The sequence below is a fragment of the Sander vitreus genome, chromosome 16, assembly GCF_031162955.1.
Source record: "Sander vitreus isolate 19-12246 chromosome 16, sanVit1, whole genome shotgun sequence".
Classification (NCBI taxonomy): Eukaryota; Metazoa; Chordata; class Actinopteri; order Perciformes; family Percidae; genus Sander; species Sander vitreus.
The window spans coordinates 11949705-11962141 of record NC_135870.1 but is presented as its reverse complement, the minus strand read 5'-3'; the positions used below and the strand labels follow the sequence as shown (position 1 = coordinate 11962141).

At 39.8% G+C, this 12437-nt stretch overlaps 1 protein-coding gene across 3 annotated transcripts; it reads left to right on the top strand.

The window, feature by feature from the left end:
* Positions 1 to 898: 898 nt before the first annotated feature.
* Positions 899 to 11595, top strand: lhx3 (LIM homeobox 3). Of its 3 annotated transcripts, none has more exons than XM_078271785.1 (6): positions 899 to 968; positions 6486 to 6657; positions 6799 to 7001; positions 8833 to 8984; positions 10210 to 10381; positions 11162 to 11595. In XM_078271785.1, the coding sequence occupies exons 1-6, from the start codon at positions 899 to 901 to the stop codon at positions 11593 to 11595; spliced, it is 1203 nt and encodes a 400-aa protein (XP_078127911.1). The 3 variants fall into 3 exon arrangements, with proteins under 3 accessions (XP_078127911.1, XP_078127910.1, XP_078127909.1); XM_078271784.1 differs by having other exon boundaries at positions 899 to 974; XM_078271783.1 differs by lacking the exon at positions 899 to 968 and adding an exon at positions 3907 to 4003.
* Positions 11596 to 12437: the final 842 nt, after the last annotated feature.

Sequence of the window (12437 nt, the reverse complement as noted above, 5' to 3'; positions counted from 1 at the left end):
TTTCTTATTTAAAACAGTGTTGAAAACTACGTGTCTAAACTAATCCCAGCAGTAAAGATGTGCACATACTTTCTGTTATTCCAGTATAACATAACCGTACACCATAAGCTAACGGTATGTACGCTCCGTCCACTTGTATCACTAATGCGATGCGGTCTATGTTTAACCAAACAAAAGAAAGACGCAACGATGGAAACGCATGATAACAATGTCCCGAGCAGTACCCAGTTGCCACCCAATTGCCCCATTGTGCACTTTGAAAGACAGACACGTGCACCACAACATTGATAAGGAGAAAGAGGGGAGAGCGTGTGTGTGTGTGTGTGTGTGTGTGTGTGTGTGTGTGTGTGTGTGTGTGTGTGTGTGTGTGTGTGTGTGTGTGTGTGTGTGTGGAGCAGCACACAAGCCTCCAGCGTGGTTAGAGAAACTCCCCTTTTCAGCACCCTGGACAGAGGCAGAGCTGACCGCCGGTTACTTCAGTACTTTAGTAAAGCCGCAGGCTGCCGGGCTCACAGTCAGGTCAGCTGACGCTGCTAATGGTCACTGGTAAAGGACACTTTTCCACAGCCACCCGCCCCTCGACTCCAGCGCATCTCGAGCTTATCAACACGGAATCCAAGAGCAACTTGATGAATATTCAAAGTTTCCATCCCCGGTGGCTAACGAAAGGAGAAAGTTCGACTGGCGTCATTTTTAACATTTGTCAGAAATCAAGCTGCCATCGAACAGAGCTTAACTCACTCTCGAGAGGATAAATCTCCAGGAAAGTGCGGTTTTGAATCCATCGTCCGTACTCAGTAGCTCGTTAGTTAGTAGTTTTCTTTTTTTTTTTTTTTTTATAAAGTCACAGGCGTTTCGGCGCTGCTTTCTTCCGTTGGAAGATCGGAACATCTTAAAAATGTTGCTTGAACACCCGGGGTCAAGCTGTCAAAACACCGGAAACTTCTCCCGGTACAGTTCAGGCCAAGGTAAGAGCCCATTTTAACTAATTGCACTGTGCCTATGCTTAACATTTGGTTTTGGGGTCAGATACAGACAGTTCTGAGGTTTAATTGATGCCCTGGGGTCAGTTAATGAGTTACAATTAGGCGTGAAATAGAGGATAATACAGCAAATGAGCACAGCAGGACTGAACGCGGCTCTTGTTTTACTGAGTGAACTCTGACAAGCGTGAAATGGACCTTGTAAACCGTTTTTATTTGTATTGTGAAAAGCAAAGGCCATGACTTTCACATTTTGTGTTTGGTAATGTGAGGGTTAGATGCGACCAAACAGGATACAATGTAGACATTCAAAAGTGGAAAACAGATGCAAACGGTTGCAGAAAACCTTCTGTTATTCACCGACCCATGTTGATGTCTACTGTTTAGAGGCGCTTCATTTGCGCTGCGTGTGAGAGACGTTATGAATTTGTAATGAGCCTTCATTGTTGGAGAATCACACGAACAGATGTTATGCGCGTGCTGTCATTTCACACCGCCGCGTGCGGTTGTAACGGGAGCGGATATGGAGAGATCACCGGACCCACTGTGGCGAAAGCAGCCTCTCTGCAGTTGTAGACAGACAGCAGGCGCAGAGCTGCTCCCTCCTGCAGTCCACCGATACAAAATGCTCAACAGGTGTCCCATTCCTTCCCTGACAGGTGCGACACCTGAGGTTGCCAGTGGTGGTGATGATGTAGTAGTAGTGGTCGGATTCATCTTCATCTCATCTTCCTGATGAGAGCTAAATTATTAGTGGTATGTACAAATATTTAGTGCCACCCAAAGATAGGGAAACGCATGCTTTTTTTTTTTAGTGCGGCCTGTTTCTGGAATGAGCTTTTGTGTTATTGTAAAGCTGCATTCCTTGTGTCTAAGGCAACAAAAAACTAGCCTATATTTTCATTTTATTTTGAATACATGTGGTGTGCGGTTGTGTGTGAAATTATGGACACTGAAACTCTAGACATACCATTGGATTCAGGTCACCCAAATTCATTTTAACTAAATTTACAAATTCACGCAAAAAAAAACAAAAAAAACGTGAATTTACTTGATCATCTTGCGACTTTCTCTTACTGACTGACCATTACTCTGATAGTCATTTTATCGCTTTGTTGGCACATTACTGTCGGGCTCACCCCCTCAAAAATGAGCGATCAATATGACATAAAAATTATTACAAAGCTGAAAAGTAAGAGGGGCACCCATGAACCCCGCACCTTTCTCCTAAACGTCTTTCATATACTTCAAAAATGCAGGCAAATAGGACATTGATTTTGGATTCATCAGCGGCACAGGGCTGTGGCACTACCCGTGATTTCCCCAGGCGCTCTTTTGTGCCAAAGATCAGTGTCAATAAAATTCATTGGGGTGTTGGCCCGATCAACATGTTATTGAACAGCCAATCTGTCCCCTAAATAAACACTTGTCTTTGAGCACTCAACGCACATGAGATGGAGATTGTGTGTGTGTGTGTGTGTGTGTGTGTGTGTGTGTGTGTGTGTGTGTGTGTGTGTGTGTGTGTGTGTGTGTGTGTGTGTGTGTGTGTGTGTGTGTGTGTGTGTGCGTGCGTGCGTGCGTGCGTGTGCGTGCGTGTGTGTGTCTGTGTGTGTAAGATATTTAATATTACTTATTTAATATCTGATCCGAATCAAAGCTTGATTCAAAAGAAATATATTAAATTCGTAAAAAGATGAACCGCTGTCCAAGAATAACAATAGTTATTATAATAATAATAGCGACGAACAAAACTGTTTTTTTTTTTTTCATCCAAGGGTGAAAATATAGCACGTTTGTAAAAAGACCGATTATTTGAGAGAAAGAATTCCTATTTCACTGCTATTGTTAGTTTTTATTTTATTTTATAGTTTATATTCTGCTGAAAATAAATAAACATAATGAATAAAAAGGCAAGGGTCTAAACAAGACTGTATAGTGTTCCCTCAGGGCCCAATCTCTCTTTTATGCAGGGCAGTACTGGAATCTGAATTAAAAATGGATTACCATGGCGAATCCTCGCGAGAAAGGACTTCGGCCGAGTCACATAATACATCAACAACATTATGGTGTCCAGTTTTGTGGATTTTTTTGGGGCTGTAGATCTAGTTCGTTAAGTTGTGCTCATTGCATCTGTCTGCAATAAACTAATCATAAACATTGTAGGTAATAATGTTCTGTCTAAACGCATGCCTTGCATGGCTTCTTACTCAAAACACTTAAGAGAATAATAAGCAAAAACTTGGTAAAGCAATATAAAGACTGTTATCAGACTTGGTTGCAGAGTTTTTGACATATACTATTCAAAAGTAGCATATGCATGCAAAACTGTAATAGCATGAACACTCTCTTTTTCTTTCCCTGTTGCATGATCAGCTCAGCCAAAAAAAAAAAATATATATAGCCTATATATATATATATATATATATATATATATATATATATATATATATATATATATATATAATATAGTTAAATGTAATGGTGACAATAATTTAAGAAATTAACTCTCAGGAAGTTTTTTCAGAGTTGGAAAAAAAATTATTTTCTATAGCCTATTTCGTTTTCCGTTTGGTAACCCCTTTTTTAAAAGATTTTTTTTTTTTTTTCCTATATCCTTTTCATGTTATTTGGAGAGTAATGTAGGCTACAATATTGTAACGCGTATCCGAGTAACGTTACCACCACCCAACACTGAAACGCGTGTTAATCTATCTCCCTGTTGCCCAGGAAACGGCGCGCAGCGTAATCCCGCACAGCCTTCAACACAGTGAAGCATAAAAGCAAACTCCACTGCACAGTCGCGCGCTCGTTTTCGCCATTGGGGCTCCTGATACACAAATTTGACAACACTTGCCTGGTGTGTGAGTGTAAATAGATCACAAACAAGACAGGTTTGCATTAATGTAAGCGTAAATCATGAGCAATGGATGGACATGGTGAGCGCAAGTCTCTAAAAGAGGGACCCAATAACACGGAGATGCTCCTTGCTTTGCTCTCGCACAGTGAGGAGCTACGGAAAGGTAACCGGAAGCCTACATATAATCAATGTATTCGTTTTTGCACTGTTTATATTACACACATTTGTGTGGACCTTCGCGTCTTTAAATATGCCATTAAGTGTGGCTATAATTGCAGCATGTTGATAATGTTTCCACCATGTTGAATAAGTGTGTACTATCATAACTGGTATATGGATGATGGCTGCTACAGCTGTGCTGTGTGTTTTAATTTAGGGCAAATTGTCCTGTCCCACGAATCAGTTTTACAGCTGGTGCGACAGAGGACGTGTGCCATTTTCGTTGCTTCAGATCTTTTTACGCATCAGGTTTTTCACCTTTGACCAAATTTCCGAATATTATATGTCACATATAGTGCAATGTTTTGTTGGGTAAATAAGGCGTACTTAGTTTACGCACTGTTTTAATTTGGACACTGTTTTTACGCATTTTCGAGTCTGCATAAACCTTTGTGATAAAGACTCAGTAGGTTGTAAAGCACTCCGGTCAGCTAACGTTGTTTTAAGTGTGCTTTAGAAATAAATTTGACTTGAATTGTACTTGTTGAAGAAAACTACACACATGCTAAGGCGTAAACTGGGCTATACATAAAAAGTGTTGTATGAGCTTTTGTTAAATGTTTGTATGTTTATTATTCACTACAGACTATTTACCATTACACGTGGAGTGATGCATCGAACCTCACCTGCTCCACAGTTAGATACTGGGAATTTACGCAAGAGATTTCCATTGGGATTTGCAGGCATCTATATTGTTAATATTTCAAGTGGGCTCCATAAAGCCAGTAATTTGCTTGGACACCTTATTGGTTTGCACCGTGAGACTATAGGCAGCAGCTTTCTAGGTTTACAGAGCGCATTGAATTAATGATGACCTGGATACACCTGTTCGTGACGTGGCTCCCAGCACCAAACTTGTGCAGGGCTTCGCTGGTGACGCCAGAAGAAATGGTTCATTAATGTTTCATGAATTAGAACAATAGGAATGCGATTCCTTACACGGATGGAATATGAAGTGGTTGAGCCTCTTTTAATTAGTGATACAAGATGCCGAATAACGTCTTACTTGGCATTTTAGTTGTCCTTATTTTTACTTATTTGTTTTTTTAATGTCTCAGAAAGCTGCTGTCTTAATCGGTCGTCGTTACTTCGAGGGAACATTGTTAAATAAATACCTCACTGTAGGCCTGTCTGGCTGAAATTGACCCTGCATAAAAGTGGCTGCTGCTTGTTAAAGATGATTACGCGTGACAAAATAATAACCAGCCGACCACTATTCGATCAACGAGCTATTAATTCCCAAGATGATGCTGCAGCTTTATTTTTGTCTTGCAGAACCCTGCAAACTTCGGTCTGCACAATTGGATATATGGATTTAGATTACATTCTATTCAGTATAATCTATTGGCAGAATGAGTTTGTAAATGTCTATTTAAATCATGAATGTTTAAAAAGTAGTTGGGTGGTCTGTTTGTCGCTACAGTTTGCTGTGATATCCATACTTATTTCTAATATTTCTATGACAGTTTTGATAAGTTCATCACTCTGAAATGTGAGTTATTTAATTATCTATTCATAAGGCTAAATACACTAGTGGTTTCAAGTCGTTTTACTTAAATGTAAATCCAAATCTGATTTCGAGCCGATGAAACCCTTTTTCCACACTAAGGAAAAGGGCTGCCTCCGAAATGTAAAATAGAAACAATCTCATTATTTATTATCTAGGTTAAATATTTCAGGCATGTGGTGATTAAGTGATTGAGTTTGGATAATGGCCTTGTGTTTTCCGTTCTCGACCATATGGAACTAAAGCCGAATGTAAGTTATATTAGAAAATGGATTTCCTAATATAAAAGTCTGTACTGTAATGTAGCCTACTGACTAATAGGCCCATGTACGCTTCCATACACCACTGCCATTTCTTTACTTTCTCTTTTTTATTGTTTATTTGTGTGTTTATACTGTGCAATGTAATTATGTTTATCTGATATTTAGTCGTATTACATGTGGGTGGAAGGCTACATTGATTCTGGGTTATGTAAAACAAAAAGAGTAATTATATGGCGAAGGTTGAAAAGGTTTTACAGGCTATTTATGAAATACATGTTAATATAATTTGCTATATACAGTATATGCTATTATTTTAAAGACTGTTTTATAAACTCATAAAAAAACGACCAAAAAGGCTAGTATCTAACATATAAAATACAAACATAGAGAGAGAAAAAAAAGGATTAAAAAGTGAATCATTGTCTCGAGGTACACGTTATTCACGCTGCTGATCTTTGTTTCAGCTATGAGGTATGACTTTCTTGTATAAGTTAACGTGTGTAGCACATTAACAGATAAATACGTGTTACGTGTGCGCATATTTAACACAATAAGCAGGTTCGGTTGTTATTCGGCGCGTGTGACAATGTTTCCTCCACACCATTTAACAGACTGAATTGTCTTGAACTGAAGTCATTCCATAATGTCTCCTGCAGAAATCCCAGTATGTGCAGGCTGCAGTCAACACATCGTGGACCGCTTTATCCTCAAAGTGCTGGATCGCCACTGGCACAGCAAGTGCCTGAAATGCAGCGACTGCCAGGCGCAACTGTCGGAGAAGTGCTTCAGCAGGGGCGACAGCGTCTACTGCAAAGAGGATTTCTTCAAGTGAGTAGCTTTCAAAAACGTACCTCAAGGCCATTTCATATTTTTTTTAATTTTCTGTAGCCTATATCTGTTACTTAAAATTATAGAATGTTGTTTAGAAAGTTATTATGTATTGATGGAAACCGTCTAATTTCCCAAAAGGAGATTCGGGACCAAATGCGCAGCCTGTCAGCAGGGGATACCGCCCACACAGGTGGTGAGGAGAGCGCAGGACTTTGTCTACCACCTGCACTGTTTTGCCTGTATCGTGTGCAAGAGGCAACTGGCCACAGGTGACGAGTACTATCTGATGGAGGACAGCAGGCTGGTGTGTAAGGCCGACTACGAGACCGCCAAACAGAGAGGTGAGCTGCAAAATGACTGGCTCTACATTTCTCTTATTGGCCTGAAAATCGTGTCATCTGCAGACCTAACTCTGAATGTTATATGACGCGTTTGTCTGCAGAATTGTTTTTACAGTACCTGCTTTGAGTTGTGCGTTGACGTAACAATGAGGTCACCCATAAACTGTGACCCACCTGTGCTAATTGCGTCGTTGCCCCGCAACCCAATCGATAGCAAACTGCGTAAAGTGAAGGCCTCGATGCTTCCACTTGCACTCTGCGCCTTGAATGAATCAGCTTTCAATAACTCTTATAATTGTAGTAGAGACAGGAGAGAAGTGTGTGTGTGTGTGTGTGTGTGTGTGTGTGTGTGTGTGTGTGTGTGTGTGTGTGTGTGTGTGTGTGTGTGTGTGTGTGTGTGTGTGTGTGTGTGTGTGTGTGTGTGTGTGTGTGTGTGTTAGAGAGAAAACAAATATTATTATGTTTAATTATGTTATAGTTGCAAAAACTTCAGCTATAAAAAATTAAAATGAGTTAAATTAAAAAGGCATATAATAGTATTTTCTGGAAATTGTATTTGCAGTAAATTCACTCTGTAGTTTCCTGCTTTTATGCTTGTGTATGAGGTAGTTGGCCGCAACTAAATCTGAAAGAGAGAATTTTCATGTAGGTATTTCATGTATGATGAAAAACAAATTAGCATTTTTACAATTTCAAGTCACGCCATTGAAAAGTCATCAGAACAATAATGCTTAACAACAGTATTTTATTTACCTCAAAAGAACTCATATTAATATTTTGTTAATAATAGCCTACTTTAACAACGTGTTAACAAACAAGTTATAAAAAGTTCAATCAAGCCATATTATCAAAAACGTGTTATTACCAACAACAAAGACCTACCTACAGTATTTAGGTAATTTGTTGTCCAGTGACAAGTAATAATTAACAATCATATGGGCTTTTACAACTAGACGTGATTATTGCTATACACCAGCTGAAACGTATTGCTTTAAAATAGTTGATTTGCAGTAGTTAAATATACTTTAACATGTGTTGTCAGGAAATAGTTAATATCATTTCAGATATCCCCCCCAACACTTTTTAGACACTGAATATAACTAACCCAAAGCCACATTAACTTCCCAGGAGGCTCTGTTCCTGATAGGGCAGACTGGGCATGGTCAAGTTTTATCTCCCCATCTGTTTGTTTGAATTTACTGCCCGGCACCAAGTGTTGATTTATGCAGCGAGTTAACGCAAGTTTTCACTAAAAACACACACGTTTATTTTACTAATGAGAGGGCGCAATTACTTGGGCAGCATCCATTTGGATGATGGTTTTGTATTTTGCTGTGCTGGCCAACAGATGTGCAGACAAGATGCAATTATGCACAGGATGCCAGGTTTTGCTTTACAGACAGAGGAGAATGTATCCATTTATGGCAAATTAGAAAGTTGTATATTATACAAGCTTGTTTTATGCTATTGGTTGCTGTGAATTTGTGTTTCTATCAAAGGATTTCATGTTACTGACCCAAAATATATCCACATAAAGGAAGTTGAAAGTTATATTTTTTCATTATCATAATTTGTTTCGCATTATAGTGTAAGAGACAGCAATGGATTGAAAAACTGTACACGTATAGTAGCAGTTGGAATTATTAGACTATTTTTGTTCATTCTCTAAGTTGTCTTTTATTTTCTTGTTAATTTAATTATTGCAAAATTAAACAATTTTTCCTGAGACGTCAGGCCTGGAACCCTTTTTTTTTTTTTTAAATGGATAGCTTTGAAGCAGAATAACTGTCAAGCATTGGCTTACATTGTGTGTTGTCTATTCATTTTTCAGAAGCAGACTCGACTGCAAAAAGGCCACGAACAACCATCACTGCTAAACAGCTGGAAACGCTGAAGAACGCTTACAATAACTCTCCCAAACCTGCCCGACATGTCCGGGAGCAGCTATCATCAGAGACGGGCCTGGATATGCGGGTTGTGCAGGTAAAGTATATTATTATCCATTAAGAGCTATTCCATTAGTGTCCTGGCTTCATTATCAAGGGACAATCGTGGCTAAACTGGCACAAGCCTACTGTCCGAATAAGTGTGTGTGTGTGTGTGTGTGTGTGTGTGTGTGTGTGTGTGTGTGTGTGTGTGTGTGTGTGTGTGTGTGGGTGTTGGGGGGGGGGATTTACGGCTAGATGGACTAAAATGAAGTCCACATGAAAGTCAGCATGGTTTAAGTGCAAGCTCGTTAACAATGCTAAGAGGGCCCCTCTCATATTGTCTGCCGCTGAGGAGCCTCACGCCGGTTGCTAGGTGGTGGTCATATATATTGTTTTATTTGCAAGGACAAAAGTAGAGACGGAAGCCACTAAAATGCTTCTCATTATTCAGTGAAAGGGAAGGGGTGAAGAGGGTTCACTTAGGGCGGAATACCATTAAGGTGAATGTAGAACTGCTTTTTGTGCCTGTGAATTAATTAAACTTGTGCGTAAGATAAAGATTAATAAGAAATGGGGCCTTTCTTCATTTTGTATCAGATGCAAGCAGTGAGGTTAAAGGCTGTTGAAGTTTATGAGTATGTTGCGTTGGTGTTTTCTAAAGCTAAAGTTTATAGATTAGATCAAGAGTGGATAAAGAAAACTTAAACTTGAATAATTTATTGCTAACCTGTCTGCTCCCGGGGTGAGGACAACTTGTAGCTCTCGTGAAGTTAATTAAATGCGTGATAAATCTGGTGTGGGGTCCCAGGATTACAGTTCAGTGTCACTGTTTCACTCTTCCACTTGGACTCACAAAGGTGTGAAGCCGGGTCCAGACAGTCCTTGAAAATTAATTTTGTCTTTCAATGTTTTAAAGCATAATATGCGCATCATTGAAAGAGCATGCAGAGGACTTTGGATGTAGATGACTTTGACTTGTGTATGGGGGCATGATGACTAAAAACATTGAGGGTTATTTGTATAGTTATGGTCCTCCAGACTGAGAGAATTATGTAAATTAGGTGAATGAATGTAAATTGTGTCAGAAAGCATTTTGTTTAATTTTGCTGTCTCAAAGGTGTATTTGTCTGTAGTTTAGAAAATAAAAAACAAGTTAAGGCGATAAAAATATGTTTTTCTTCTTTTTATTTTATACTCAAGCCTAATTTCTCTTGTGCTAAACAATTAAAATGTCACCAAAGCCATTGTCAAATAAGACATCTCATCTTTTTCCCCTTCAGGTTTGGTTTCAGAACAGGCGAGCTAAAGAGAAAAGGCTGAAGAAAGACGCCGGTCGGCAGAGGTGGGGGCAGTACTTCCGCAACATGAAGAGGTCACGAGGAAGCTCCAAATCGGACAAGGACAGCATCCAGGAGGAGGGCTTGGACAGTGACGCCGAGGTGTCCTTTACAGGTACAGAGTCAACCACACTAAATAAATAGAGTAGGCATTTTTCACAGGGGACATTTTGACTTGTCATAGGAAAAGCACATGTTCGATTCAAGCATTGCATGCACAATACCAGGACCCTTTTATATACATATATACATATGCTTTTTCTACGGGGACATAGTGCCTTGCTTTATTTAGGCATGTCATTGCCAGGAGTTTTACCTTCTAATGCAAAAACATATTTACTATTGTTACAGATAATTCATTGTTAAATAGCTGAAATGGTTAATAATCTCGAAGAGAAATGTAAGTGTTTTGTACTTTGCCATTTCCTTGTGTTTGTGGTTCTAGAAGCTGGGTGACATAGTGACTTCTCATAGAGTTATTCATGGATGTATAGCTGGCTAAATACTGTAGCTGGCGAGCCAACTGCTAACACACTAGCCAGCAGGGAACATGTTAGCGCTATGCAATCACAAAAGCTTGCCAAAATTATTTCTATTGTTCCTGTACTATACCGTTTACCCCACCCTGGCATTTTTGTTCATGGATTTGTACACTATTTCATTTAATAAAAAGAGTTATTGAGGAGGGGATAAAGCTATCCAAGCCAGCGAAGCAAGCATGTTAGCTCAGTCGCTAAAGGGACAATAAGTTTGGATGGTTTATTTGAAAGAAAAAAGATGGTGAAGAAATATACAATAAATTCATGTTTTTCATTGTGGACTATTTCAGTTTTAGTAAATGCAATCCAATCAGAATAACAAATTTCACATTTGTCTTCTTGTCCTTGTTGCACAGATGAACCACCAATGTCAGAGCTTGGCCTCACTAACGGCATCTACAGCAGCCTGAGTGAGTCCTCCCCAGCCATTGGGGGCCGCCAGGGGGGCAGTAACCACAGCTCCTTCCCCCTAGAGCATGGCGTCCTCCCTTCCCAAGACCAGTTCCACGACATCCGCGCCAACAGCCCCTACGGCCTTCCTCAGTCGCCGGGGTCGCTTCAGGCGCTGCCCAGACACCAGCCCCTCATCTCTAGCTTGGTCTACCCCGACTCCGGCCTTTCTATCATGACCCAGGGCAGCGGACCTGGGATCAACCCTGCCGTGAGGGTCTCCATGGGGGCCGCCAACGGCCCCAGCTCGGACCTATCGACTGGCAGCAGCGGAGGATACCCTGACTTTCCTGCCAGTCCTGCCTCCTGGTTAGATGAAGTGGACCACGGGCAGTTTTGATTGGTCAACGACTAGAAATCTGACTTTTTTCCTTTGGGTTTCTGTGTCTTCTTTTGGATTTTAGGAATTGGAAAAAAGTCACACAGGACAGTGATTGTGCAAAGGACTAGACTGACCTTGGATCTCTCAAACATCTGATTAACAGGTCCATTCAATATCTGGGATCAGGATGGAAGGAAGGAGAAAAAATGTCCTTCATTTACAGCACTTAGCCTAACAACTGCCCCTCAGTAGTTAAACCATATGTAAAGCAATACATCTGTCAAAATATTCAGTTTTCAGATACCACTATAAGCTTTCTCAAAACAATGAGACTCACTCGATTATTCGGATTTGCACCAATTTCCCCTCTTTATTCTCATCTCGTTGTTTTCTACACTGTGTTCATGTGCATAATTCAGCTCAACGTTCAGAGTCTTTAAATGTCTGGTTGTTGCCAAATGTCTATATATATATATATATATATATATATATATATATATATATATATATATATATAATGGTTATCATTGTGGAGACTTTATTTTTATACAAACCCCTTCCTGGACACGAATAGGAACCCAGATATGAGGACTTTGTACATTCTTAAACAGGGATATAGGCAAAATGTAGATGTTATCTTAAATGGTACCTAGGGGTCCAATTACTTCTATGCATTTGTGTGTTCTCAGATGTATCTTGTTCGATTTGTTCTACCGAAAACAACCCCAAGGAAGAACTTGCTGTAGCACTCGGGGTTTGATGTATATGTTTGTTTATGTGGAAAATGTTTTATGTCTTATTTATTCCCTCTGGTAATGATGACAATGATGATGATTCCTGATTAAATGACAGGACTTTAA